General features: G+C 39.9%; 2 protein-coding genes across 10 annotated transcripts in view; one reads left to right on the top strand and one right to left on the bottom strand.

The window, feature by feature from the left end:
- WDFY4 (WDFY family member 4) overlaps window positions 1–27,868 on the top strand; it is a 133,850-nt gene that overhangs the window by 82,954 nt on the left and 23,028 nt on the right. For 8 of the 9 annotated variants that reach the window (XM_052677693.1, XM_052677694.1, XM_052677696.1 and 5 more), the window contains 8 exons: window positions 8,719–8,867; window positions 10,020–10,140; window positions 11,560–11,645; window positions 12,858–12,920; window positions 22,500–22,542; window positions 23,326–23,445; window positions 24,001–24,118; window positions 24,778–24,887. In XM_052677693.1, coding sequence (XP_052533653.1) covers window positions 8,719–8,867; window positions 10,020–10,140; window positions 11,560–11,645; window positions 12,858–12,920; window positions 22,500–22,542; window positions 23,326–23,445; window positions 24,001–24,118; window positions 24,778–24,887 — 810 coding nt within the window. Of the gene's footprint in view, window positions 1–7,946; window positions 8,670–8,718; window positions 8,868–10,019; window positions 10,141–11,559; window positions 11,646–12,857; window positions 12,921–22,499; window positions 22,543–23,325; window positions 23,446–24,000; window positions 24,119–24,777; window positions 24,888–27,868 lie in introns of those variants that run through there. The other variant, XM_052677699.1, reaches the window with a different exon arrangement.
- LRRC18 (leucine rich repeat containing 18) lies at window positions 13,167–19,858 on the bottom strand. Its single transcript, XM_052677732.1, has 2 exons — window positions 19,064–19,858; window positions 13,167–15,264 (listed from the first exon to the last, which is right to left on the bottom strand). The coding sequence occupies exon 2, from the start codon at window positions 15,181–15,183 to the stop codon at window positions 14,398–14,400; it is 786 nt and encodes a 261-aa protein (XP_052533692.1). The 5' UTR covers window positions 15,184–15,264; window positions 19,064–19,858; the 3' UTR covers window positions 13,167–14,397.

Genomic DNA, 27,868 nt, shown 5'->3' with positions numbered 1-27,868 from the left:
CTGCCCTTCACTTCTGGCATAGTCCCCACAATGATGTCTTCAGGCCAAATCCTTGATGTTGGATATACACTGCACAAAGCTATTTTCCCAGAATTGTGAGAAATTTTGTCACGAAGAGCAGAGCTAACTTCATTCTCTCATCTACTGTGTACCTCTTACTTCCAGTGGCAAGTTGGCTCAGGAGCTAGCATCCCATAGTGGGAGCTGGGGGTTAGACTCAGTCACTTAGACTCAGCTGTTACAGTGCTGTGTGACGCTTGCACCTAGATACAGAAATAGTTATTTTATTTTTGTCTCAATATCATAGCTGAATTTTTGTGGCATTCTGCCAGGGGTTATATTGGTGCTCTCCAGTGTGATGGCTTTCTTATGTTATTAGATCTGTTGGTACATTGTCTGTCTATACAACATAATTCATTCTCCTGCTCCTCTTCCCTGCACCCATGTACCTCTCCCCAACAGAAGGAGACAGGCATGAAAATGTGAAGCATGTTTTTCCGTGTGCTGATCTCATTTTGCGCCTTTAGGCTGTCTGTCTCTTCTCCATGTAACTCCACAGGAAGCTGTCAGAAACGCTAGGCATGTTTTTTCCAGCAGCAGTCACTGTGTTGCTGAGCTGACAGAAGTATTAAAAAAAGCAGCGGGGGGTGACATTAACTGTCCTGCGCTCACTTAGTGCACTGCAGTCCTGCTTTGTAAATGGCTGCCTTGTGAGCTGTTTGCACTTTAACCAGGCAACTGGAACCAGCTTACCTACTGCACTGCACAGAGTGCACATTGTGATGCCTTGGAAGCTGTTGGATTAATTTCTGCAGTGCAGGGATAGCTCTAATCTGGATATTGGTCGTTGTTTTATATTGTCCTGCAGTGATGTTTGTTGTTTTTTCTTTATTGCCATTAAACAGACAACTGTACATGTTCAGATGTGAGGTGGCTTTTTGCAAAAATCAGCAGATCCAAGCTGTTGATATTGTTGGCTCAGAGTTTATCAGCAAGTCAGGAGCATATGGGTGCAGGTGGGGTGTTATGCTGATGTCAACTAGTCACTTGTTTAAACAAATAGATTGACTGTTCCCTTATATCATGTTTGAACAGCAGCAAATCAATGTGAATTTCAGCCTTTAGACAAGTCCTTTTTTTTGCCTTAAAAAAAAAAAAAGAAAAGCATTAAAGTGACCATAGAGGAACACATTTCTCAGATTTCAAAATCAAGCATTCTTATTTAGAAAATTCCAGAAATCAACAATACCAGGTCTGTGCAACTGTAGCCTTTAATGATGCAATCACTGGTCTGTCATTAGACGCCCTTCTGCTCTGCCAATACATAGGATTTGAAGGCAAGTGTATACAAATATGTACCTTGAAAGTAGTTTTAGTTGTGCTGACTGTAAGTTTTGCCTCTTCCAGCCAGAGGCCTTGTAACACAGTGTTGCACTTTTAGTGTTCTACGGTTAGTGAGAACTCCTATAGCCTCTGGGCATTTTCCCTTCACAGTGGTAACTTACCGCTAGAATTTCCAGTTGTAAGGCTGTGTGAAGTTCTTTTCCTGTTTCTGTACATATCCTGCACCAGTTTCCCCAAGATCCTGTCACCTTTCAGTGATCTGTTAGTACCAGATCCAAAAGCCAAAAACCATGTGAGGTGCTGGTGAAACTAGAGATGCAGAGTGCCGTTGTGTTTGACTCTGTGGGTGGCACAAAAAGAAACAAGTGGCTGGTAAGGAGACTTGTACATGTCTGTAGCTTGCCCTTGCTTGAGTGTAGGCTCATAGAATGGAGGTTCAGGGCAGCTTTCAGCAGATAAAAGCAGAATGGCAGGCAGGGTGCTGAGATATTTTGATGATTCACTTCCTTCCTTAGGAATAGCCCCAGCAGGGACCACTTGTTAAAGCTAGGCCAAAGGACAGCTCTTGGTGGGCTTAGGAGAACTGTACCGTAGCAGTGTGTGTTTACAGGTGAAGATTGCTTTGTGTGTGACTTTAATATACAGAGTCTGTATAGGTCATGGGCATGGTGGGAGAGGTAATATGTGATGTGGGTAATAATGTGATGCTATGGAGTTGTTTGAGAAAAATGCTGGTAGGAATCTGTTCTGACCATCAGTTTGCCTACCAAAAAATAGGGCTAGTCCTTTATAAATAACTCTGGTCTACCAGCAGAGACAGGGAGCCTGGATTTCTGCTAAATTACCTCCCTGATGTTTACAAGCCTGAAGCAATCCTTCCAGGTTGTTAACGTGCAGTTAGCATGTAACAGATGAAGAAAGTGTGAAAAGCTTGGGAAATGATTTTGGTGTAGAAACTCTGACTCTTTTTTTGAGAAAAATAAAGTTCTGTCTGCCAGCAAGTCTCACTGGAGACTAAGAAATCCAAGCAGCTGGAGTAATGAATCTGAAGTTAACAAGAGGGCATGGCCTAGCAGAAATCTGGGCACAATGCCTTTCCTTAAAGGAGGGGCTGGGGAGAGCACAGAAGATGCCAAGGACAATAATAGAAATGACTAGTATAAATCAGTTAGAGAGGGGATGAAATCCATAGCTGCAAGAAAGGCACTTATTAAAGAACAGGTTCAGCATCTGGGGCAGACAGAAGTGTGCAGCAGCTCTGCATCCACATAGTGGAGCCAGTGATCTTAGGAGCATTGCACTAACTTCACAGCTATGTAAGACACCAAGGCAGTTTGTTTTTGTGAGAGCACTGTTACAATTCAGTGCAGTTCAAAGATGCTTTGTTAGTTTGAAAGAACTCTGCATGTGCTAATGCGTGGTATGAATTGGCTCTTGGAATCAAAACTGGAGAGTGGGAAACCAGGTGCTTGAAAGAAGTAATTCCCCTTTTCTGTGCCTCAGACTCTTTTTTTTCTTCTCTGCTGCATGGGCAGAAGCTGTAATTGCTGCCTTGCTGCTGAAACTAGTGCTGAAAATTCAGAAGTGTTTTCAGTGTGAAATTTTTCCTATGTTCAGATAGGACTGCCTGTAGAAGGACATGTTCAGATGGTTACTCCTGACTCCCCTGCTGTAGGGTTCTGCTGCAGTTGAGTGGGTGCTGGGAGCACCCTCCTGCATCCCCACCCTAGTTCAGCCAACAGCTGTGCTACTAGGTGCAAAGGACAGTGTCTGAATTTGTGTTAAAAAATAACAATAATAAAACAAAACAAAAAAAAACAAAACAAAACAAGCCAGTTCTCTGCTCTCCTGACTTTACTGCTCGATCATGATACTTTGTACTCTTCCTTCCAACTCCTTGCATATGTGCTCTATGTTTTTTCGTTTGCTTTGAAAAATGTCTTTCAGTTGTAAGCCTGTAATTGCTCCCAGAATCTCTGCAGAACTCCTAAGAAACGCCAGGGCCCTGACTGCCCACGCCAGTTAGCACAGCCCATTCCATAATGCAGTCACTTTTTGTAGAGTGATGGAGCAGGGTATGGTGTTGACAAGCTTTGCTGTCATTTTTATTCCTGGGAGTCATGAGGAAGGGCATGAACTCAAGTGAACTGGTGTAAGGGAAAAATTAAAGGACTCATATTAGTTTTTGGCAGCATTTTCTGTTTGAGAGGAGCCTGGAGTGAGACAGAGACGTCTGAGTGTGCAAGAGGTATGAGCACAATCCTATTAGTGCTGGCTTCCAGATGCTGTCATCAGCTAAGGGATGCCAACTTCTTATGCTGGCAATGGGCCGGGACAGATGGCAGCTTTCAGCGCAGAAAGCAAGGACAAAGAGCAGCCATGGTGCCCATGGCCATGTACAGGCATGAACCTTCTTCCATGTCCTTTCTCCCAAATACCTAATATTCTTTTTCCTGCAGCATTTGGAAAATAGTTAAAAACCTGATGCATGCACACTTAAGGAACGCCTTCTGTGCATGGGTTTTTTTGCTCCAACAGATACTGGGAGGGAGAGAAGAGGGGTGGATAGAAGCTACCTGGAAAAGAGTTGTGTTGTTGGTCTTCTGAAGCAAAGATATGGCCACAAGGCTTGTAACTATCTTTCTGGTGCATACAATATTTTAATTCCAAGCAGAAGGAATTTGAGCCGATGTTTGTAACAGTGGAGATGTGATCAGACTCAAGCCTGGAACCATTGCCACAAAAGACAAGCTGATTTAGTTTCCTTTGGTCATTGAGCTGCTGAGGAGAATGAAACAACCTGTCATGTACTCTTGAACTGTGATTAATGAGCTGCATGTGTGTCTGTTGCAAAGTAAGATGAGTCTTCAACAACAAGCAAACTAACAAACACTGCAGGAAAGATCTTGTGAGTGGTGTTGAGAGCTGGACGTATATGGCTGTCACCAGGAAAGCTTACATCTGTTTACCTAGCGAAAGTTGTGAAAGCAACATATTCTATTTCATATATTCCTAGTCATTTTGAACTCTGTGGCTCTAAATAACACTGATCTGACTTTACTGACAGATCTGTTGTAGCTGACACACCCTGATACACAACAGTGCAGACAGAAATAGTATATACATGCAATTTTCATCTCCGAGCAAGTGATTAGAGATGGCTGTGTTTATAGAGGAATACAAGTTGTGGCATTAAAGAGAAGGAGCTTCAGGATGTCATTAAGCCACTGATTGCTGAGAAGATATATGAAAAGGAAGAAATATTCAATATCTAGCTTGTTTCTTATAGTCTATCCATAAGTTTCTGTTACTAATACTGAGGGCAGTTGTTTAGATGGATCTCTGAACTGACTCAGGGTACCTATTCTTTTGTCCATATGCTATAAAAATGCTGTGCTCCAGATTCTCTGTGAAAATGGGTAAACGTGTTCCTTTGGTAGGGTTCTATGACTTAAATTTCCTTTCTCTGTATTTTTCTCTGGAAGGGCAGTATTAACACTGCTAGGTTCTGTAGGAGTAGATGGCTAGCTTCCTCATGTTTTTGTAAGCCCTTTAAAGACTGATTTCATCTTCAGGCATGTAATTGCTTTGGAAATCTGACTCCTGAACTACAGAACAGGTGTGGTTTTATTGCTGTTTGTTCAACTGCAACTGGATTATAAACTGCAACTGGATACCAATAGCTCTTCTGAAAAATAGGAAAAAGGGAGAGTCCACCCCCCTTCCCTCAACCTTCTCAAAAAAAACGCCTTAGCTTTAATTCCTTTGTTCATATGAATGAATAGAGCAATCAAGAGATGCAGAGCTTTAGGCAATACCTTAGAAGGTAATTATTCAATTATTTTATGTCAGCTTTGCGTCATTGATTAATGATTCTAGTAGCTGATGAACTAGATTACTTTTCTGTCAAAACAGAATAGAAAGTTTTTATTTAAATTGTGGTAATTTCAAACTGTCTGCTGTTTTGATCTAAGTCTTGTAGGTACAAGTCTGTCCTGGTGGGGGTTCCGTAGTACACCTCTTTGTCAGATCTGTATTATACTCAACTGGAATAAAAGCGAGCCCTGTTCTCCAAATGAGAGAAACTGCCTCAGCCCAAGGGGCTTTACTATTTCTAACAGTGCAAGCATGTTTAATTCCATTGGAGGTGTTAACATGAGATGAAGAAATGGATTTGGCACCAGTAACTTTTAGTGGTTTGACAGCACAGAATGCAGACTGTACTAAGAAGGAGAGGTACATGTGCTTTCCTCTTCGAGGAAGAGGAAAACTGAAAGCAGGTATTTGTACCAGTCCATGTTGGTAATTGTGGGCAGGCCCCCACCTCAATCTGTACCTCTAGTTTGAATTCCTCATTTAAGCAGCATTTTTGGTAGAGCTCTGAGACTGGTTTTGTGCTTCTCCCACTGCATTGGTAACACTCTCAGGTTGACCTGCAGACCTTTCTCACTGCATACTGTGCAATCTTGATCCGCAATAAAGCTTCAGGAATTGTGTGTAGTTTGACCCTTGTTGGCTGCTGTAAACTAGGTGATCAGCTGCAGTTCTTCTAGGGTTTTCAACCTATCTGATGGCTCTACCTGGTCTCCCCTGCTTGCCTTTTTTCTCACTTCATATCTGTTGCTCCTAGCAGCAGCTTTGCCTCCTGCACTGTTCTAATCAGTATGTGGTTTCATACCATACATACAGTCTAAGGGCTTTCACTGAAATCTTTTATCTTTTTACTGTGACTGTATAGCTGGAGTCAGTATGCTGTGCCTGATGTCTTACACCAGTATTCAGATTGGCATAAGACATAAATAGGAGAGGTGCATTCATGCTGGTGCATTTAGCTTTGTTAATCCTACATCAAGCTGTACAGTTTTGGGACTGACCCAGCTGCTTCCTCAGCTTTACCCTACATACTGTTCAGCCAAATATTTGTGGTTTGAGTTGTTCCAAACCCCATTCCTGTTGGCTTTTTGCTTTTCAACATTAAAAGAATCAGAAATGCAAGCATACTCACCTTTGTTTTTCCTTGCTGTTTTTCTTACAAACTTCCTGCTCCCTTTTGATCTGCCTTTTTCTTGCTACTTATTCCCCTATACCTACAATTTCATGCCTAGTTCTTCTACTTGAAAATCTCCTTTCTCTACTTGACTTCTGTCTGTCCATTTCTTCTACTGCTTGCGCAGAGCTCCACGATAGCTGTATGTGCAACAGAACGAAATCATAATGCAGAGTTAAACTGGCTCTTTCACATGGAATAAAGTGCTGGTTTTGCTGAAGCTTAGAAGTATGGGTTTCAACTTTGTGTCCATTTAGCTATTTTACGTAACTGCCTGATGTTTCATTATTCAGTTACCTTCCATTTGGGAAGAAGCAATCTTTCTGCTATATAATGATTTCAGGAAGCCATGTGGTTCACTAATGTGAGCAGAATACCCCAGCACTCTCAGTGCAAGCATACATGCCTCTAACCACACAATGGTATGTGCACGTGTGGGCACTCCAGTTCAGAGTTCTGCAATAGCAAATATTGTCAGGAGAGAGGCATCCTTGTGGGATCTGCAGAAGAGTTGACTGAAGTGCTAGAGTTCCTCCTAAAAATAACTGGAGAGGAAAGAAGGGAGAGGTTTTCATCAAAATTTGTTTGTAAAAATCTTCTAGAGTTCATTCTTTTCTGCAGAATGAAACCAATCTTCTATTCCTACAGAAATGATTTTTGAAATGAGGTCCTCCCTCCATTTTGTTGGTGAAAAGAACTAATTTTCATTTAAATTTTTTAAATGTAGAATCAGAACTTTATTTGAATTATTTATGAATTACCACTTTGAATTCTTGCATCTTTCCATTTCATACAGTTTCATGCTGTACTGAATTTCAAAGCAGAAAACTTTAATTTCACCAAGTTAGGCTAACATCCGAGGCTAGGAATGTTGTATAGTAGTGCAGGTCTCTTTCAGCAGACCTGAGTTAACTCTGTATGCAGATTGGGATGGAGACAAGTAGGGCTGTAGCTTTGCTTCCAGAAATAAAGCAAGGTAACAAAGGCAGAAAGCTAAGTAGAAACATGCAGGCTCTAGAAAACCAGACTTATTCTACGTACCTTCATCATAGTGATTTGAAGACTTCATGTGATTTACTAGAACCAGTGCTATTTATGCATGTCCAGTTTTGCATGTGCAAGAAATAATACTGGAATCTTATTCTGATGAATCTTCATAGAGATACAATCACTGAGACTTCAAGAGTGCAATAACTCATGCACACACAAAAACAAGAAGCGTCTTGCTTCTAAATATTAGGAAAATTCTTTACACTGGAACACTGATTTAAAATCAGAACTTCTACTTAAGTTTCCTGCAGACCAGTTTTCCAAATCATTAGAGATTCTTATGATCTCTATAGTTTTGGTGTTTCTTTCTGCACCATCTCTCAGCCTTAAAAACTGCTCCTTAGGAAAGGATTTTTTAAAATCAAAACTGGTCCATTCCCAAGAAATCTTTCAATGAACTAGAATAAATTGAAAAGCTATTAAGTATGAAAATTCCCAACATGACTTAAATGTGGGTTAATAATTCCTCTGTTTTAAGGGCCAATTTTTTATTTTTTTTGCACAGGAAGAAGAAAAGGATAGTGAATCTCTTAGGAGGCCAAGGGAGGTATTTTAGCTATTCCAGGATGTTAAAATAAATCTTTATTTTATGGCAAATGGAATCATAGCCTTGTATATTTTGACTGGCGTCATTTATAATATAGGAAGGGGAAGTACCAGTGGAAGAAGTTTTGTGTTACTTAGATTTCTGTTCTGTGCTGATTTGTCTGACAGTAGAGAGATAAATACCAAGAGTATTATATCCTTTCCTTGGTCATTGCTTCCTGGAATCTGCTTGTGAGGTTTTGTTATTGTTTTTTGTTTTGTTTTTTTTTTTAATAAGTGTAGTTTTTACTTTCAAAGGTATTTCCCTTTTTGCTGTATCCTGTACAGCTATTTGTTATATACTACTGTTTTTATGTAAGTTACTTTCCCCTCTGCTTCAACCCAATGCCCTTGTAGCATCTCTATTGCTGACAAGGTTTTGCAATCAAGTCTTCTGCAACATTTGCAAGACCCTTATGTTCTATGGTGATGCAGGCCCAGGTAGATGGGAAAGGAACAGATTTATTGGGTGGAAAGGAGATCAGACTTTCCCACTTCTTGTTCCAGAAAGGCATATGCTCTTAATTTTTTGGTGATTTTGTGGTTGCATCCTTATATTCTTGCAAATGAAGACGGTGGTTGCACCATTTTGGTGCAAATGTATGTCCTTCTGCATCATTGAGTCTTGTTCCTGCTATCTTTCTTGGTTGTGTAACCCAGTCTTGACTTGATTATGCTTGCTTCTGTAATAGGTCACATTCAAGTGCTCTGTGGCAGTTGTGCAAGGACACACAGCTTTGGAAGGAGTGCTGCTCTTTGGCAGAAAGCACTTCTACATCTGTGAATGCTTTGTATTGTCCCCTCTAGAAGAGGTTTGCTGTACACAGCACTGCTTGTCCAGGTGAGTCATTCCTTCCTCCCAGAGATCTGCTTGGTTAACTTCAGTGTTAGTGCATTCAGCCCTTGATGTTGCACAGACTTTAGGAGATTGCAAGATGAGATTAGACCAGCAAGAAGACTGCCATCCTTTCTATATTTGCAGAATCATTTAACCTAACTCACTGTAGATACATGGAGGTGCTTTGAGGACTCCCAGGTCCAATGGATGGAGATGGTGAACAGTCTAACATGTCTGTTTTTTCATTCTTTTCAAGTGCTATTAATGTTCCTTTCTGGCTGGCTCCCATCTTTTATTCATATGGAACAGTCGTTACAAGAGTCTTTTCCTTTATTATATCATAAGTTTGTTTCTCCAAGACAGAGATAATAGTAATTAATATTTGGAACACTGCTATCATCTTTGACTCGTGATTTATTGATATTGATCAATATTGAAAATGAGCCTGTTAGACTTAGCTCTTTGCTCATACTGTGTGTTCATGTGCAAGGCCCAGTGGGACAGTGAGCAACTCAGTGTTTTTACTCGCTGAAAGACTGTCTGCTGTGCATCCGATTCTTACTAAATCTGATACCAGTCAATCCGATCAAATGACTTACAGATCGATTAGACAGAGTCTGATTAAATAATTTGAGTTGCTTTTCTAAGGGGTTTGCTGTAGGTTGAACTGTGGGTATCAATTGAAGTACATGTAAACACTTCTAGTAATAATGAAGTGATAGTTTAATTATTAGTTCCAGTTAATAGCGGTTAATGAAAGCAGCATGTCCATATGATGTTTGCCTTTGACCCTGGCTTTCAGGTTCTCCCACTATATTCCTTCTCTTGCTGCTGCTTAGACTTCAACACATGCAAAACACTGCTCTCTATGTACTTGCATACCCTAAAATCATCACTTCAAATCTACCTTCAGCCTCCACAGGCATTTAAAAAAACAAAAAAGAACCCAACTTTTTCAAATTTTATATTATTTTTATTATTATTTTGAGAACTAGTTAAAAATATATATATATATCTGCCTTTGTAGTTCAGCCTTGTTTTCAATTCCTCTGTATTCCAGTTGTCTTATAAACAGGACTTAACATGTTCATGAAGGCTTTCCAGGTCTCTTTTGTTTAAAATTGATTTCTTTTTCTTTTGTTTTTCCTTTTCCAGCATCAGTGATCCATTCATTTTCAACTTGTGTCATAGAGAGCATGTTGTGGGAGATCAGAGATGTTTCCGTTACTCATATCATGATATAAAAGAGATCCGTCTAATGCGCTTTCTCCTGCAGGTAGGAACTAACATGCTTGGTCATTTGAGTGAAAGCTGCTGCAGCAGTAAAATTATGTGACTGAAAACTACTTGTATAATTTTCACTAAGACTGTTGAGGTTTTTCTGAGCAAAAACCACCCCTCAATGGAGTGATTGGCCCGTTAGTTGTTAGGCTGACAGTATTCTTTACTGTCCAACTCAGTGTTTTTGAAAACAAGCTTTGAAATCATTTTTGTTTTGACTGAAGTTTCCAGTAAGCGTCTAATTTTTCAGTGATATTCAGTACATAGTTCATGATGTATGTGAGTTGGACAGTTTCAGCAGAGATCTACTTCAGGATATAGGATATGGGGTACTTAAGTGGTTAGGTCACTATCCAAACATGTACGGAAATGTTAAGTCTTGTTATGAGTAACTGTATGAAGCACATTTTCTTACATCACCTGATGAGCAATCAGAGCAACAGAACGATCACCTCTTCCTCCATTTCTCCTCCGAAGTAGAATCTTACTTTCTTCACATGTGTTTGTATCTATACGTGGATTTGTTTTGAACAAGAGAAAAGGAAGTGTTTTGTGTTACACAAACTGAAAAATAGAGACCAGTGAAAGTAGTCATTGATTGGACCTTGGGTGAAAGTGTGAAGCTGTGCTTCAGATAAAGCTGTTTATTGTCGTAGCTGCTTTTATATACCCTTTCTTCTTCATATTTTATTTGTGAATCATGTATGGGCTGTTGTCATTCTCTTGTTTTCTTAGATTTGTATTACACCTGCTGTCTTTGGATTGAAACTCATGTCTGGCTTCCCAGATACAATGCATCATTTGTAATTTTACCTGGCTGACTTTGGGGAGGGTGGAGAAGGGACTGATCACTGGGTAAATTACAGGAGCGTATGCAAATGACCAACTTAACCTGTGTGAGGATATTGTGGAAAAAGGCTGAAGGTGTAACTTTTCTTTTTTAAAGCTTCAGTGAGAAACATCATAAACTCCCCTTCCTCTTCCACTTCCAGTCTTAAATGAGTAGTAACCAACAATTTTGAAAGTTGCAGGGTTTCTGTTTGGAAGAAACTTTTACTTAGGATCCCCCCCTTCATATACCTATTTAGAAGTTAATACTACTTGTGTTATGCTATTCGCACCAAGATTTCAAGACAAAAACAGAAGTAGCAGATGTTGGGTGATGGGATCAGTATCTAGGCTTTGATTTTGCTTCACAGAAGCATTCATAATCCTAGTCAACCCAGTACAACCATTTCTATAGATGGAGAAATTGGGAACATTAGGTCTATTTTGCTATGCTTTTTCACACTTGCTACGAAGTCATGGCCTTTGTTTTTGAAGCCTTGAAGAACTTGAGAGCCCATAGTGGGCTCTTCACAGCACTCATCTTAGGTCTTCACTGCTTCAACCTGCAAATGATTTACCTTTCTAGGAGATCGCCTTAGAAATATTCTTCAAAAATGGTTACTCCAGATTTCTTGTCTTCCATGACTGTGACCGAAAAAAGATATTTAAGAGGTAATAACTTCATAATTTCATGTGTATGGTCTGTGTTTATCTTGGCTTCAAATTTCTGTCTTTGTGCTGTCTCTTTCTTTGATTACAACTTTTTGGTCTTTAATGACTTGCATATAAACAAAGCTATGAAACTTCATTTGCTGACTTATGAATTCTTTGGAACATTACGTAGTCATTGATTTATCAAGGGAGCTAATGCATCTGTAATACTCTTCTAGCACCTGATGGCGTGTTGTTATATATCCTTGCATCCCAGAGAAATGCAATCGTAGCTGTGCTGCTTCCTTTCCCTAAAGATCCTTCTGCTCCTGAAATCTCTGAGCACTCTAATGGGGAGCATTTCTTAAAAGGCCAATCTGAATTTATCCAATTCTCCTTTCTAAACTGGAATTCTTAAAATTACCAGATTCTGCCCCAGAGATGGCTGCTTTTAGTCCTTATTTTAGCTGTCTCTTAGCTCTGAAATGCATGTGTTGGAGTGATCTCGCTGAGGGCAGTTCAAGACAGTGCATTAGTCTTCAACTGCCTGTCTTGCCATTCAGCTGCAGGTTACCAAACCTATGGGTTTAATGTCTGACATTAAAAAAAAAAAAAAAAAAAAGAAGAAAAGAATAAAAAAAAAAAAAAGAAAAAAAAGAAAAAAAAAAAAAAAACACCCCAAAACCTACTGGAGGTAAAGAGGGGGGAGGCTGATATGTGAGTTGGTGTACCTTTCTGCCACTTTTGCCAGCAGGCTGGTAAATGTCAGAGAGGATTCTTTTCCTCTGGGTTTAATTAGTACCATCCTAAGCCACTTGATCATAAGTTATTACTGATCAATTCAAAGCCTTATTTAGGAAAGCAACTGTTTTTATCCAGCCTGCAGACAATTCCTTAACATTAAACATATGTTTTTACTGTGTTGTCTTGCAACTTTATTCTGGGTTGGTGAAAGGCTGGGAGGCTGGGACATTCCCTTGCTATAGGCAGGGACACCTCCAAGTTGGTTTAGTGGGAGATGTCCCTGCCTGTAGCAGGGGGGCTGGAACAAAATGATCTTAAAGGTCCCTTCCAACCCAAATCATTCTATGATTCCATGATCCTTCATAAGAAAAGTTGCAGTTAAGGTATGATGGTGTTTAATAGATTATATACGGATATGAGATGATACACATACATCCTCTGTACAAATAACTGTTTAAAAGATTGTTTTGTTATTTTTTTTATCTGTAGATTTTGCTTTTTCCAACCTGCTTTGAAGTCAAAGGGGGTAACAGAGGAGTCCCTGAATGTAAGGTAAAAACATGAACATTGGATAACAGTAGAAAATAAGAGCAAACACATTATGAAATTGTACCTTAAAAACAAACAAACAAAAAAATGGAAATTGGAAACTTAGCTCTTTGTGCTCTCTGTTTTGAAGATTCAGTTGTGTCTCCAGAACTCTAGTGTTCTAGTGTATAGCATCCATGATCTGAAGGTATGAGGAATGTGTTAAGTAGCTGACAGTGCTTAGTTGATTAATAATTATTAACTCCTTAATATGATTTTATGGTAAACTCTACACAGATGGTTACTGTGGGATAGAGACAGTCAGTGAGGTGAGGCTACAAAGCTAATCCATAATGTTTCTACATAATGGGCTGTTTATTGTGTGTTTAGAGTAGACAGTGACAGATGTGTGCGTGGAAGTTTTGGCATGCTACAGTAACAGCGCATTGGAGATACCAATTTGTGGTTCATCAGATTTACTGCTGCAGGAAAAGAAAGCTTTCCCTTCCAGTGTCAGTTGAATGAAACCATGTTCAGTGCAGACACTGAGTTATTTGTATAGCTGCAGATCTTTTCCAATTGGGTGTGTGAGGAATACACCCCTGAGGGCCTGACTAGTGTACTCTGGAATGATCACTTGGAGGCAGAATATTGTTGAGATCTGTGGAGTTGTAGTATCTTGTTTGTGTGACCTCTGCTTCCCTTTTTTTGTTTGTTTTCATTCCACCTGTTGCAGGTCGTTACTTATCTTTGAAGTGAATGCTTTCACCTTGAGTACTAGCCATCTGCTTGCAAAAAGTATCATTGCAGTGTGCAAACAGCTCTGGCTAGAGCATAATCTGAGCTAGAAATGATGGTTAACTCTATAGAGATGGTAGTGTTCTGTGACATTTAAAATTGATAATCTTTTTTTATATTTCTGGACCACTGAATGTTTCACCCATGGCACTTCATTCTTCATTTAAATACAGTTAAATCTGTGCTGTCAACATGTTACTGAGGCTGCAGCCAGCAGCTCTTCATGTGCCATGCTCAACTACTTTTATAATGTGCTCATTGCTTGCACTTGTATATTGTATTCACTGAGACTGTGGATGACTACGCCTCACCCGATGAAAATTAACAAAAGTAACGTTTGGGGGGCTAAGTGGTACGAGATAATTACTAGAAATAACTATTTTTGTAAAGTTTCCCTTCAGTGGACATGTGACAAGGACATAAAGTTCATAACAAACAACAACAAAAAAAAACACAAAGAACCAGAAGAACATGTTGTAGGAACAGGCCCAGGTGCTAGAACATAGTCTTTCCAATGTGTCCTTCTTAAAATGTACATTTGTTTTACTTATTTGGGATTTGGTTTTAGATACCGCCTCAGATGTACTTCTAAAACTGGGTGTCTTTAAATGAAGAGAACTGCAGAAAAAGGCAGGTGGATAGCTTTTTAATTAGCTTGAGCTGGATTTCATAGGACATGGCCCATGGAGCACGACTGTAGAGTTCAGAGATGTTCATCTTTTAATCTCCATTGTTCTTGGTTATCCATTGCAGTGGAGTTGGGTGTAAGGAGTAAAGGGAAACTGAGCTTCTTGGAGGGGCAGGACATTGTGTTCTTCAACTTGTTTAGTTTGTCCTTTTCTTCCTGACAGGTCTTCAGGCAGGAACAGCATAGGTCTTTCTCTTGTACTAAGTAAAGTGATTCTACACGCTTGATGGGGTCAATGTACTCTTCTTTTTTTGACTCAGGGAAAGGGTTTCTTTCTGCATTCAGTTTCTGGAGCCTGGGAAGCGTTTTCACACTCTTTGGGATAGTGGTCAAGAAGTTGTCAAAGAGACCTAACTCCTTAAGTTCCTTCAGGGCCCCAAGTGTGGAGGGGATGCTGTCAAGACAGTTCAAGCCAAGATTGAGAATACGCAGGTTTTTTAGAAGGTTCAACTCTTCTGGCAAGGTTTTGCTGGTCAGCTTGTTGTTACATATATTCAGGTAGAAAAGATTCTGAAGCGTACCTACTGTCTTGGGCAACTCTTCGAGCTGATTGCTGTGCAGGTCCAGCCAGCGCAGTTTCTGGAACTTTTCAATGCTGTTTGGGATCTTTTTTAGCATGTTTCTACTCAAATCAAGCTCATCCACATCAGCCAGTTTTAGAATGCATTTGGGAAAGGTAGTGATACCCATCTTACTTAAGTCAAGACGACGGCCTCCATCAAAAGAGATCCTGATAGAATTTTTTGCAGTTTTCAAGGTGATTTTTTTTCCTTTAGGACCTTTTCCTTTTCCCTTGGCCATCTTTCCTCAGAGAAAGACAAACACACCAGACTCTGGAAGAAGTGGGGAGCCCCAGCCTTTGAAAGCAGTGACTGTTAATTCCTAATTAAAAACAGAATAATGTCTTAGTCAACAATTAACACGACTGTAGAACTCATCAGAAGTCTTTTTTTTTTTTTTTTTTTAAGCTCATGACTTTTCAACGCTTGGGCTGCAACTTTGAAAGGCTTTCCTGAAAGCATTTTGAGTAGGTGAAATTCTAATTATTAAAAATATAATTTTATTGCACCATGACACTTGCATTGCTCTGTAAAGCAGTGTAAGTATTACAGGATGAAATTAAAAGTATTACAAGTGGGAGAAATTTGCTGTCTTTCATCCCTAGATACTGGTTTGAGCCCAGCATGTAATGAAACCGAATGAAATACATTAACCATTTGCTGTATAAGGACTCAGGTGAAATATATTATGGGTCTCAATGCAGTCCTTGAGGATAGCACTAAAAGAAAGCACTGTTGTAGGTATTTGTAGCAGACTAAAAGGTTACTTTTTTTAAAATTTTATTTTACAGTCCTGGCATCGGAGGATAGGTTGGTTAAGTATCGTGTTGAATGGACCCGAGACTTTCAGCTCTGGACAATACTGAAAGAAAAACTGAATGTTTAAAGCAAATGACCGAGAGTTTTTCTTTAAGTGGGATCTCAGAGACCCAGTTGGCTCACAGATTTGCCAGAACGGGTTACAATTGCTTATTGATAGGTTAAGCTAGATCACAGAGTCTCTCTGTGCTCTTAAGCACAGACTCTAGATACTTCTACTTTGTTGTTCTTCCGCACATGTTGAAGGATAAGTGAATTCCCATGGTGAAGGTTTTTTGTCCTCAAATAATGCATGTAAGGGTTCTAGTCAGACTTGTCAATGCTTATACTAAATACGTGCTATGTACTGTGAATGGGGACCTGTGTGAGTAGTAGTAATCCACTGTAGTCTTAGGGTTGGTGACCTGTCTATATAATTGAACATCATTAAATATGAATAATAGTCACAGTTAGTGACAAAAGGTGCCATAGAAATGAATGACTCATGCTGAGAGGAGCATGGGTTAAGCTGGCTAACCATGGGATAGTCTGGGTGCTCTTGCATTTAGTTGTGAAAAGGTAAATTGCAGCTTTGATGGGAGATTGATTGTGACAAAATATGGATTTGTCCACAGTACATTTCCCTATTAAAAAGGCTTCATTACAAACCCTCAGGCTCTTTGGCTACTCATTAATCATGTGCAAATACATGAAGGGATAGCTCAGGCATTTCAGCTTCTTTCAAATACATGCCATAGCCAAAGATGATGCAAAAGCAAAATTATCTCTGCATTCCCAGGAGCTCCATAATGAGGCAGTTGCTCCAGGAAGTAACGCAGTGGGGTCAGTCTTGCCCTGAGGATATATTCCAAAATTGACTCTTTCTGATATTTTTAAAAATTGTTTAAAAGGTTAAAACCTACAAGATTCTGTGTCTCACCAGTAATTACAGGGATTTATTAACATTATGTCCGAAGGCCACTCACCCTTTTCTGTATTTAAAGTTACTGCTTCAGCAGCAGTATCATGCTATTTCTTTCATAGTATAGACTGGAAACTGAAGGAAACAAGAAATTACAGTGGAAAATTAAGCATTTTCTAAATGTTAGCTTAAATAATTTGCCCAGGATTGTGCAGGAACCAAATCTGTTTTTTTTCTTCTAATTAGAATTCTCATATTTTAAAGAAGTTGATGGAAAAAGATCTGCAGGACAACTGCCTTAGGCTTGGGCAGGCAGGCTTGGGAGAGAGATTTTCTGCTTCCTGAAATTTATGTGATCTTGGCGATGTTGAGATCCGACTTTTCTCTTTTTGCTTGAACTTCTTGTCTATGTTGGACAAGTTGATGAAGACATTCAGCTTTAATCAGTGAAGGTTTTTTGTTTTTTTTTTTTTTTTTTTCAGCTAAATATGCCTTGAATAGAAATGGAATTGGCCTCAAGGAAAAATATTTGTTTTCTAAATTCAAAATGATAATCTTTTAAAATACTTTTAAAGACATCTTTAAAACTCTCAGAAGGAAAACATTTTGTTCAGTTCCTAGTGATTTTTTCCAAAACTTTTCAGTGAAAATCCTGAGTGGAGGGGGGGGAGGTTCAGAGTGGGGGAGCAATCCATGGCGAGAAAGTTGCTTTACTTTCGTCCCAAACAGTCGTCTTAAAATAAAAATAATAAAAAATAAAGAACACAACCTTTTGTTTTATTAATGCTGGTTCCCAGAGCTGCCGTTACTCTGTGCTGTGTGCATCTGGGAACACTAGAGGGAGCCTGGTGTGAACAGCTGAGTGCTGGAGGAAGACTGGTCAGGAATATGAGCGTAGTTTTAATCTTTGCGGTACTTCTCTGCCAATGACCCTCACTGACTTGTTAAAAAAGAAATATTAAATAAACCTAGGTCTTTCAGAGTTTTACAAGTCCAAACAGGTTAGTAATTTTCCTGAAGACAGATCACTTACTGTGAGGCACTGGATAATGGCCAGATTTCAAACCACCTTGGTCAGGTCACTTTAGTTGGATTTTTTTTTTTTTAAATCATACCTTGGATCCTTACTTCATATGCAGTGATGACGTAAACATGCCCAGGATGTGTGCTCACATACTGAGGGGCTGTTTGTTTTGGGTTAAAAGTGGGATCCAGGTTTTAAAATAACTTTTTTTAAAGTCCCAGAGAAAAAGATCAGCATTAGAGTTCTGAAACACCACTGTAGCACACCGACTTGCAGAGCATGAATATCTCTCTCATCTCTGCATGCTTGTAAACTAATTATCAATGTTTTGCAGGGCTGTAACTGGAGATAATGGAGCTTGCTTATCCGTGTCTCATTTTCTTCAGCTTTGTGTAAGAGGCATCCAGTTCTGTAGACACTGGTATTAAAAATTCAGGAATCACAAGAGCCCTCCTTGCTGTAAATATTAATTATACCCATTTGATCTCCTGCTCACAGTGCATCTCTGGTGGTAGCAGAGAAAGAAGTACTTTCCTTGATCCAAGGAAGGCTTGCAGATTACTCCTTACTTGCACAGGGCTCTGCCATGTCCCACTGCAGTTTAGGCCTGTCCTAAGCAGATCCAGTTAGGCCTAGGAAGCAGATCCAGTGCTAGAAGAATGCAGATTTGGACCCTGGTGCAGTCTCAGCATTTCTTTTTCCTTCCTCAGCATAGTGCTGGCAGGAAGAGATGGGCTTTCTGCCCACGCTGAATTGGGTGTTTCAAGATCTCCTCTGGGATTCTCCCTGTTCTTTTCCTACCATGGGTTGCTGCTTCCTACTTCACTGCACCCAAAGCCATACAGAACCATCTCAATTCTATCTTGAACTTGCATGTGGAAGAGTTTGTTGTCTCTCCTTGAAGTTTGCATGCTGCAGAGCAGCAGGCCTGTGCAGTCCAGCAGAGCCTCTCTGGGATCAGGACAGTGAGGCAACACGTTCTGGCTCAAAAGAAACCATTTCACGTACCGCTTTAAAGCAGCATTCATACAGCAAATGATGTTGCATGAAGCCAACCAGTTCCAACCAGGAGATTGTTTTATTTCCCTGCTTACAAGCCTGTTACCATTTCTTTGTTGTTGGATACGACCTATTGTGGAAGAGAGATTAATTCCCTGACTATTTTAGATGCAGTCTCTTGCTAACAGGCTGTTTGAAACTAAATCCTATCAGAACAAATATATACTGAGCATTTTCCTTTGATTTTCTTACTTCTTTAGATAGCTTTTGTATCAACATGTGCAAGGTTACTTATAAACCAAAACCCACCCCACCAAGGATATACAAAAGTACTGCCTCATCTCAGCAATTCTGCTGTCCGCCTACTTAAGATCTTACCAGCTAGCAGAGAGACAGTCTTACAAGCTGTGGTACCGATGTCACAAGCTGCTTCTTTCTTTCAGCAACACGAGATGAGCCTTCATGGTCTGCTACTGCGCAGTCTTCCTCTGGTCTGCTCCTCTGTAAGAAATGAATTTGTCTTTCAGTTGGTAAAGCAGGGGAGCACAGGACAATTTCCTTTTCAGAGGCCTGTAAATTTTTAATTGGGCTTCCTTGAAGGAAAATGGCGGGCCTTCAAGAAACTGTTGTGTATATAAGTTTACTGAGGGGAAGAAGAGTTGAAAAAGAACTTCCCTGGCCACAGTGCTTCTGTTCAGTTCTCTGTCTGCAGCCTATAAAACTTTTGTTCCTAAGCAACAGCACTGCTAGGTCCTTGGAGATCATTAGCATAATGTGTGGTTCCAGCGTGCAAGTTCAGGCTGGAGGGAAAAGAGCTGAACTGCATGTCGTGTTTGGAAATGTTAGACTTCAAATTATGCAGAAAGAAAACACATCTGGACCTGGTTAGAAGCTGTTTGTCAGCTTGCTGCCTTAGCTGTCCATTTTAGTCATTTGACCATTTCATTTTACTTAGCTGTAACTCAGTGTGAAATGCCTGTATGTACATGTTAGAACTCCCAACACTCGTGATACCATCCATAGCATGTCAGACTGAGTAGATACAGACTAGGAGGAAAAGTTTGTTCTGTCCTGAGCTGCAGCTTGCATTTATCTATCTGTGACCCTTCAAAAGTGCTGTTGCAACAATTCCCTCTTGTATGATGCGAGTTTCCTGGAATTTTTTTGTATAGCTGCAGCTCATGATTTTAGTGGTTGCAATTATTTCAAAATGGTATTTGGAAAAAAAGAACTGAAGAGATATATCTAATGCAATCAACCTGTGAGTTGACAAATGAAATCTCAAAGCTTGGAGAGAGCATCCCATTTGGACCACCGAGGCCCAGAAGCACAGCTGTTTCAGGGAATGACTACTTTGAGCCTTGCAACTTCTCAAATCAACATATGTATGTTTGTATAGCATGCTTGCAGACTAAGCCAGTTTAGCCCTGTCTGTAATATTTTATTTCCCTACCTTTACGATACTCTCACAATAAAATGCTGCAGGACTGATAAACTGAGCAGGTTTCTACATGGCATAACTCCCTGCCTTTTAACTCAACCATAAATCCAAAATAAAGCTGGACAGTTTTAGTGAGTGTGTCTACCTTTGTGGAAAGGGAAGAACCTAAGCTGCTCCTTACCTGACAAATACTCTAATCCAGTAACACATTGTGCCTGGATTCCTGATCCTGTACCTTCCATCTGAGAGGCAAATAGCCATTGGAGACCTTACAAAGACCAGTGGAACAAAACTCAGTGAAACTATAGTACAGTAGTTCTGTATTGTAAAGGCTCATAGATGTGTTTTTCAGTCGAGAATTCGTACATTCTTGAGCTACTTATGGTTCAAAGTGGGGTGCAAAACCAGTATAATTCTACTCCAGTCAGTGGACTTTCTCCCATTTTACATTGTGTAAATTAGAACATCATTTAATCTCTTGGGTTTTTTTTTTTTTAATTGCTGAAAAATGACAGAATGTCTTGGGTTGAAAGGAAATTGAAGATCATCCAATTCCAACTCCCTGCTGTGGGCAAGTTCATCATGCAGCAAAGCAGGCTTCAGAGCCCCATCCAGTCTGGCTTTGAACATGTCCAGGGATAGGGCACCCAAAGCTCTCTGGGCAGCCTGGGCTAGTGCTGCTTCTTCCTCTGAGTGAAAGATTTTCTTCAAATATCTAATCTAAATCTCCCCTCTTCTAGTATAAAACTATTCCCCATTGTCCAATCACTATCTGCCCCTATAAAAAGTCAGTCTCCTTCCTTTTTGTAAGCTCCCTTTATGTACTAATTCTTTTCATTTTTTTTTTTCAGACAAACTGTCAAGGCCCCATCTTCCCATATCAGATATGAATAATACCTTTTTGTGTTTCCTGCTTGTTATAAATATAACCTATCATTGTTAGGTTTCGTATGCTTAACAGGAGAACTAATCAAAGCTTAAGAGTTGTAGACCATGAGCCAAAATTAGTCCAGGGTTCCACATTAGTTAATGAAATAGGTTATTTAGTCTGTGCAAAATCTTGCATCAATTACCTACCAACCTACCTCTGGCGAGAATTCCTAAACAAGGAATAAAGTACTTTGTTGAGTAAACAGTACCGTTTATCCTTAATGTATGCTATTAGCTGATCTGAGACTGAATAGGCAGTAAAAGAATGATTCATAATCATGAGATGAAATGTCATTTACAAGAATTTACTGCCACAAATTCAATAAAACTGTAATGATTGTAGACCATCCTAGTATTTTAATTAGGTCTTTGAAAATGCTTTGAAACTAGCTTTGTGGACTGTTAGTGTGATCCAATACAGAGCACAGCTTGTTCATGTAGCAGTTCTGTCTTCTGTGATTGAACTGATTCCATCATGCTTTATGAAGTTAGTAAGTTCGTCTCTGAACTGGCATCTTAGCTTTGGTGTAAAGCTATGTACTCAAAAGGAAAAGCATCCATAACCTTCAGTTATGTCATATTGTGTCACTAACCTCTTTATTTTGGCAGATAAAGAGTCCCTTTAATCAAGAAACCATTGCTTGTCTCAGTTTGATTGCCTGCAGCTAGCAAGAACAAATCCATGCATGCCCTTTCGATACTAACACACCTGATTCAGCTCAGCTGGAGCGTTACTTTTGCCTCCTCTGATCCTTTGACCCTTCCATCTTTTCAAATACATTTCCCTGTTTAGAATCTGTCTTCAACTGGTTTGTTTCGATTTAAAGATTCAGTAGATGTTGCTCTGAATTTTGAGAACAAAGAAAGTGGAAAAAAATATTTTAAAAAATTGTTAGAAAAAGAATCAAGCCAAAACAGCAACAACACAACAAACTACTTTTTCAAAACTGCATTAATTTAGAAGTCCTTCATACAAAAATAATCTTTGATATGGAGAATGAGAGACCTTTGTTTTCAACTGTCCTTCTGTTCGTGCTGCAGGGGTATCTTCTCTCCCCGTTTGGCAGTTTCTGAACTGTTTCTGAGTTATCATACTTCAGGTGATATTTCATTTAGAAGCAATTTGGCATGTAGCTTAGCACTCTGTCCAGTTAGAAAGAGTGGCTGACATGGTAGCCTCATCCGTCACCTGAAGCTGGCCATCTCTGTTCATCAGGCAGAACCTTGCCTCCTACTGAAAGTTGTAATGAAACTGGGATCCTGCAGTGCTAACGTAAGCGTCAACACTTTCTGATTTTAAAATTATTTGGTCTCTGTTGAAATCTCAGTATTCTTTTAGTGTTGTCATAGGATAAGAATAGGGGCTCAAGGAGCACAGGCAGTAATGCATTGACTTTCTCTTATGGTTTTAAAACAATTATTTCAAATATCTGTTCCATACAGGAAACACTCAGGAGGAGAAAAAGTAATGCTCCAGAAGTGGCAGGTAAACTAAATCTTGTCTGCACATGATTAAGCTAAGATTTTCATTACCCGTGTGTCCACTCACATTTATATATTGTGTGTTTATGTGCTTCAAAGCCTAAGCTATTCTCTCACAGCTGGAGGTGAGGATATTGGCAAGACGAGCAGAGTATTTACATCTGGTTATTGCAGAGGTTTTGCTTTTCCCACTGTGAAACATATGGCCAACTATCTGACAGATTGTGTGATCCTATGCATGTTTTAAAATGGAGCTCAGAAATAGCCACCTAGTTAATGACAGATCATCTAAATCAATGTACATCTTTTGTCTTCACTGACTTTATACTGAGCTGAGAAATGTACTCACTTTCTTGTATTCCTGTTCTTGGTGGTTTAAGGCACATTCAGGAAATCTATATCCTTTTGATTATATGCAGCACTTTGTGAATCCTTTCCATATAAAGTTGTCCAGGATTTGCAAATACACAAATTGTTTGCATTTGGCACTTCCAAAATCCAAAAACGTGCTCTATTACTCAAATAGCACATAAAAGTGTGGATTGATTATAGACAAATACAAATGACCTGTCTGAAGAAGAGCCAGAAGAAAGACTTAGATTCTCTTGAATGGACTTTGGCATAAGAGCTGTTGTGCTGATCCGAATGGTGATAGGTGATTGATTCCACTATGTTTAATGTTTATCCTGGTGGATGGGGGAGCTATGAAGCTCTGAGGTTGCCTCTGGGGCATGGTTTTCAGGGGTGGAGTTAGGAGATTTTAATGTCTGCTTCTTTTCCTTGACAGAAGAGGGAGATCAGCAACTTTGATTACCTCATGTACCTGAACACACTGGCTGGCCGCAGCTACAATGATTACATGCAGTATCCTGTGTTTCCGTGGGTCCTTGCTGACTATCACTCCCAGGTCAGTGCATGCTGCTTAGTGGGACTCAGTACTTTCTGCAATTTGTTGCATGATACTACTGCAGTAGAAGGGCCTAGACCAAAGATTCAAAACTTGATGTAGTGAAGTCAAACTGTACTGATTATTTCCATATTAGACTTGTCTTCAGGTCAGCTTGTGAAGGGATGTGTTCTGCCTCAGTAAGGTGGTCAAGCACCTGTTATGTGCATACGTACGTAAGGGAAGGCTAAGCTGACTTTGCAAGTAGTCAGTGGCAGGATTCTGTCACCTGCTAAGGGATCTAGGCAGAAGCGACTTTGAAAACAATTTGAAACATGCCAAGACTTTTATTCAGTGCCTCGTAGGTTCTTCATTTGTGAAGCATCTTGTACGTGCTGTCTTTTCAGTGGCACATGTTGCCATTCCATTTCCAAGTCCCTTCAATACTGAATCTGTGACAGCCTTGTACAGGTGGAACTTGTAACCAGCTTTTCCATAATCCAGTATCACTGAGATGGTCATGATGCCTTAGTCTGTGTTCTAAAAAATCCCATGTTTGTTCTTTTTGTGTTTCAGACTCTAAACCTTAGTAATCCCCACACATTTCGGGACCTGTCAAAGCCAATGGGAGCACAAACTATGGAGAGGAGACAAAAGTTCATTCAGCGCTACAAGGAAGTGGAGAAGAGTGAAGGTAAGCATTTCAGAAGGCTAACAGATAGCAGAGGCTTTAAGGCATGCTTGTGAATCCTTTGGTCTTTCAAAACTTCGGTGATGGGAAGCATTATACCAAGGAGGTCCGCTTGCTTCTGCATACAGAGTGCTTGAGGATTGAAAGAGAAATGGCTGTCTTGCAAACAGTTCCTTCGTATGTGACTTGAACTGTTGCATTCTGTCATCTTCCCTTGGGCAGAAAGATATGCACCGGCAGAAGGCAGTGTCTGAAAAGATTGGTCTGTTAGTTAAGTTGTATGTATCGGTTTTCTCTGGTAGCTAAACTGCATATAGAAGACTGCTACACGCAGTACAGCTAATGACAGATACAGTTAGAGGAGAAAACTGGGCGTTTAAACTATTGACCTCTGGAGATTTAGACCATTTTTCATTACTAACATGGTGATATAAGAGGATAAAGACTTTATTCATCAGAACATGAAAGGTGGGAGGCAAAGCAGAAGAATACATAGATGGTTTTAACAGCATGTTCAATGCAGATATGCAAGGTGTGCTTTTTGCACATCTTTGAACGCATCTATTTTAAAGAATTACTGAATTGTGCAATAATAAATTAGTGTTATGGACTTGAAATGGTGAAATTTCCCATTAAAATCTGATTTTGTGTTGAATTTCCAGGAGACTTGTCAGCCCAGTGCCATTACTGTACTCACTATTCCTCAGCAATTATAGTGGCATCTTACTTGGTCCGATTGGAGCCATTTACACAGACCTTCTGTTCTCTGCAGGTAAGGAAAAGATAGCTTCCATCTTACACCTCCTTAGTTGCTGGAACAGTTTGCCCAGAGAAGTTGTGGATGCCTCATTCCTGGAGGGGTTCAAGGCCAAATTGGAGGGAGCCTTGGGCAACCTGATCTAGTGCCTGATTCAGTGACTGGCAACCCTGCTCACATCAGTGGAAGTTGGAACTAGGTGGTCTTTAAAGTCTTTTCCAACCCAAACGATTCTGTGATCACAGAGCATACAAGGATGAGCATGTAACAAAGAGAGATTCATTCTTTTGGCATCTCTAGTCTATTCTGTATTGGCCTCCTGGTTAACTAAAGGCCATGTGTTGTGACTGCTAAATTCAATGGAAACATTTTAATGCAGAGCAGAATGATGCAGAAGGGTCATTTTGTTTTGGTTCTGTGTTGTATTTTACAATTGTGAAGATATTTAGCTTCCAAGTCAGTGTTTTACTATTGCTCTGAACACTGCCCTTCTGACTTTGGGGCAGATGCGCTTAGAATACCTGTCATCAAAGTCTCAAGTGCTCATACAATAACATGGCTATTGGCAAGCACTTGGGGCTGGCAGAATGAAGGCTCTGTCTGGAGCATGACAGGAGTCATGGGAATGGTGTATGTGAAGTAGAAGTAGAGTGAGATAGATCTCACATCCCAGAAGGAATATTTTGATTTTACTTGTTCTGAACCTGCCACCATTTTTTTTTTTTTAGGGCTTAAAGCACTTCCAATGGAATTAAACTTCATGGAAACTGAGTTGTGCATTTGCCTTTCCCAGCCAGTCAGCATGCAGGGGCACCAGATTTCCTGGCTGCTCTCCTCATGCTGCCAGTGATGCACAAGCAGGGCAAATGGGGCTGCACCAGAGCAGTTGTTGCTCTCATTTTTGTAATATGTTTTGTTATAGCAGGGTCTACTAGGATGACACACTGTCAAACATATAATTTAAGAGATCTCTTGTTGAAGTTTTCCTGTGTTTACGGGGCAGTTTGAGAGAGGCAGCTGAGCCAGAATTTTCTACAGGCTGCTTGTATAGCAAGGGCTGGTGATATGTCCTGAAGCTCTCCAGAAGCTTTGCTCTTGAGCTGTTCTCTAATTTTTCAGAATGAGCTAATACAAATAAAGCAATATGGTAATTAAATAATGAGCCCTATGATATCAGCTGTTACCAGCAGTAGATGAGTTAGCGAACCACCTGAGGCAATGGTTACCATTGTGCTCTGTGAGCCATATGTTAGCTGCAGTCATGTATTACTGTGGAGCAGCTATTTCTTGTAAATGATAAAGGTTGCTATGTCTCACTGGCACAGTTTTTATGCAGAACAAGTTTTTAGCTTGCTTTGTGGACATGCTTGTGTAATTGGTAGGTAACTGGCATTTCCGTGTGGATGGTAATTTTCAAGGACTGCTGAGATGTAAAAGATTAAAATTGTCTGGATATGGATTCACTATACCTGCTGAACTCCCATTCTCTTCCTTTGCTCTTTTGTTGCTACACGTTAAGCTGAGCTTGTTTCCTATAGGTGATCAGTCCTACTGTGGCATAGAAATTACTGTGAGATGCAGTCAGGCAAACAGTTGATCTGAAATGTTTATACTTAGTAAAGAGCATATTGGAAAAGTACTCCCAAAGTTAAGGCCTTGGAAGGGTGCTGAATCAGCAGCTGCAAAAGTGTCTCCACATCTTAAGAATTGGAAAATACATGCTTATAACCCCAAAGTGCCTTTCTGACAGGAGAGGCAGGGTACTTGAGTGTACTCCTTGTGGTAAATTGATGTTGCAAAACATCCTGTTTGTCATGTCGGATACATGGTTTGCACCTAACCACAGAAGAAGTCAGTGCACAGGAGTTTACAAAACCTTATCTTTCACAATTTAAGTGTATTGAAATCTTACTGAAAGAATGTACGTATCTACTATGCATATTATGCTAGGATGGATGAAAGATTGTCTCATCGCATAAGCATTTACTGGTACATCTTCTTCCACTGATTCCTGCAGTTACCTTTTTAGGTATCTCTTAAACTCCTTTCAGGAATTGGTCTCACGTGACAAAAGCATAGTAAAGGTTTCTGTGCTTAGTGTTTCTTTTGGAAAGCTACTCTAGGGCATCGTGGGCTCAGCAATTAGTGACACTTGTGATTCACCTTGTATTTTAGAATCATAGAATCACCAAGGTTGGAAAAGACCTCCAAGATCATCCAGTCCAACCACCCACCTTACCACCTGAATTTCTATACTAAACCGTGTCCCCTAGTACAACATCTAAATGTTTGTTATTCCCTTTTGTTCTTATCCCACTGCTGCATTTCAGCTAGCAGGCTGATCCTCCTGGTGCTTGCCTCTATGAGGTACTTCCGGAGGACCGGTTTCTTGTTCTTCATTGTGTTGTTGAGCAGTCGTTTAAGAACTATCTGCAGGTAATTGCGTCTCGGGGGTTTGGTAAGCCTTTGCACCTATGTGAGCATTTCTTAGAAGTACTTGGATGTCTTTGGCTGTAAAACAGCCTCAGTGTTTCTTCGTTTTATGAACGTTTGGAGTTCTAACTTCACTGTAGAGATCACTTTGACCAGCTGCCTTTTATATACTATGCTATAGTTTTGGAAAACATGTTTTCACCAGTATTCTTTATTCATAGTTTAAGGCCTCTGCTAACAGGAAAGAAAACAGACTTAGTGTATCTAGCTATAGAAGAGTTGTAAGAGTTTACATTGACTTGCAATCTGAGGGCATAAAGCAATTCTTGATTCTTTTCTTCCTTTCAGCACACTTTTCGCATTCATAGAGAGAGAAAACTCATTAATTCTGATATAAATATATGCAAATAAATTTATTAATATAGGAAATGGGAAAATCAGTTATTGCTTCCTTTATAAATAATACAGGCTTAAGTTTTAAAGATATTACTTTTCCCTAAAATGAATTAGACAGCGAGGGAAAAAATCACATTTTTTCGTGGTGGTAATATCTTTAACCAGAT

The sequence above is a fragment of the Tympanuchus pallidicinctus genome, unplaced genomic scaffold (genome assembly GCF_026119805.1).
Source record: "Tympanuchus pallidicinctus isolate F22 unplaced genomic scaffold, pur_lepc_1.0 scaffold16, whole genome shotgun sequence".
NCBI lineage: Eukaryota > Metazoa > Chordata > Aves > Galliformes > Phasianidae > Tympanuchus > Tympanuchus pallidicinctus.
The sequence above is the reverse complement of the archived record's forward strand: the minus strand, read 5'-3'. Positions and strand labels throughout refer to the sequence as shown.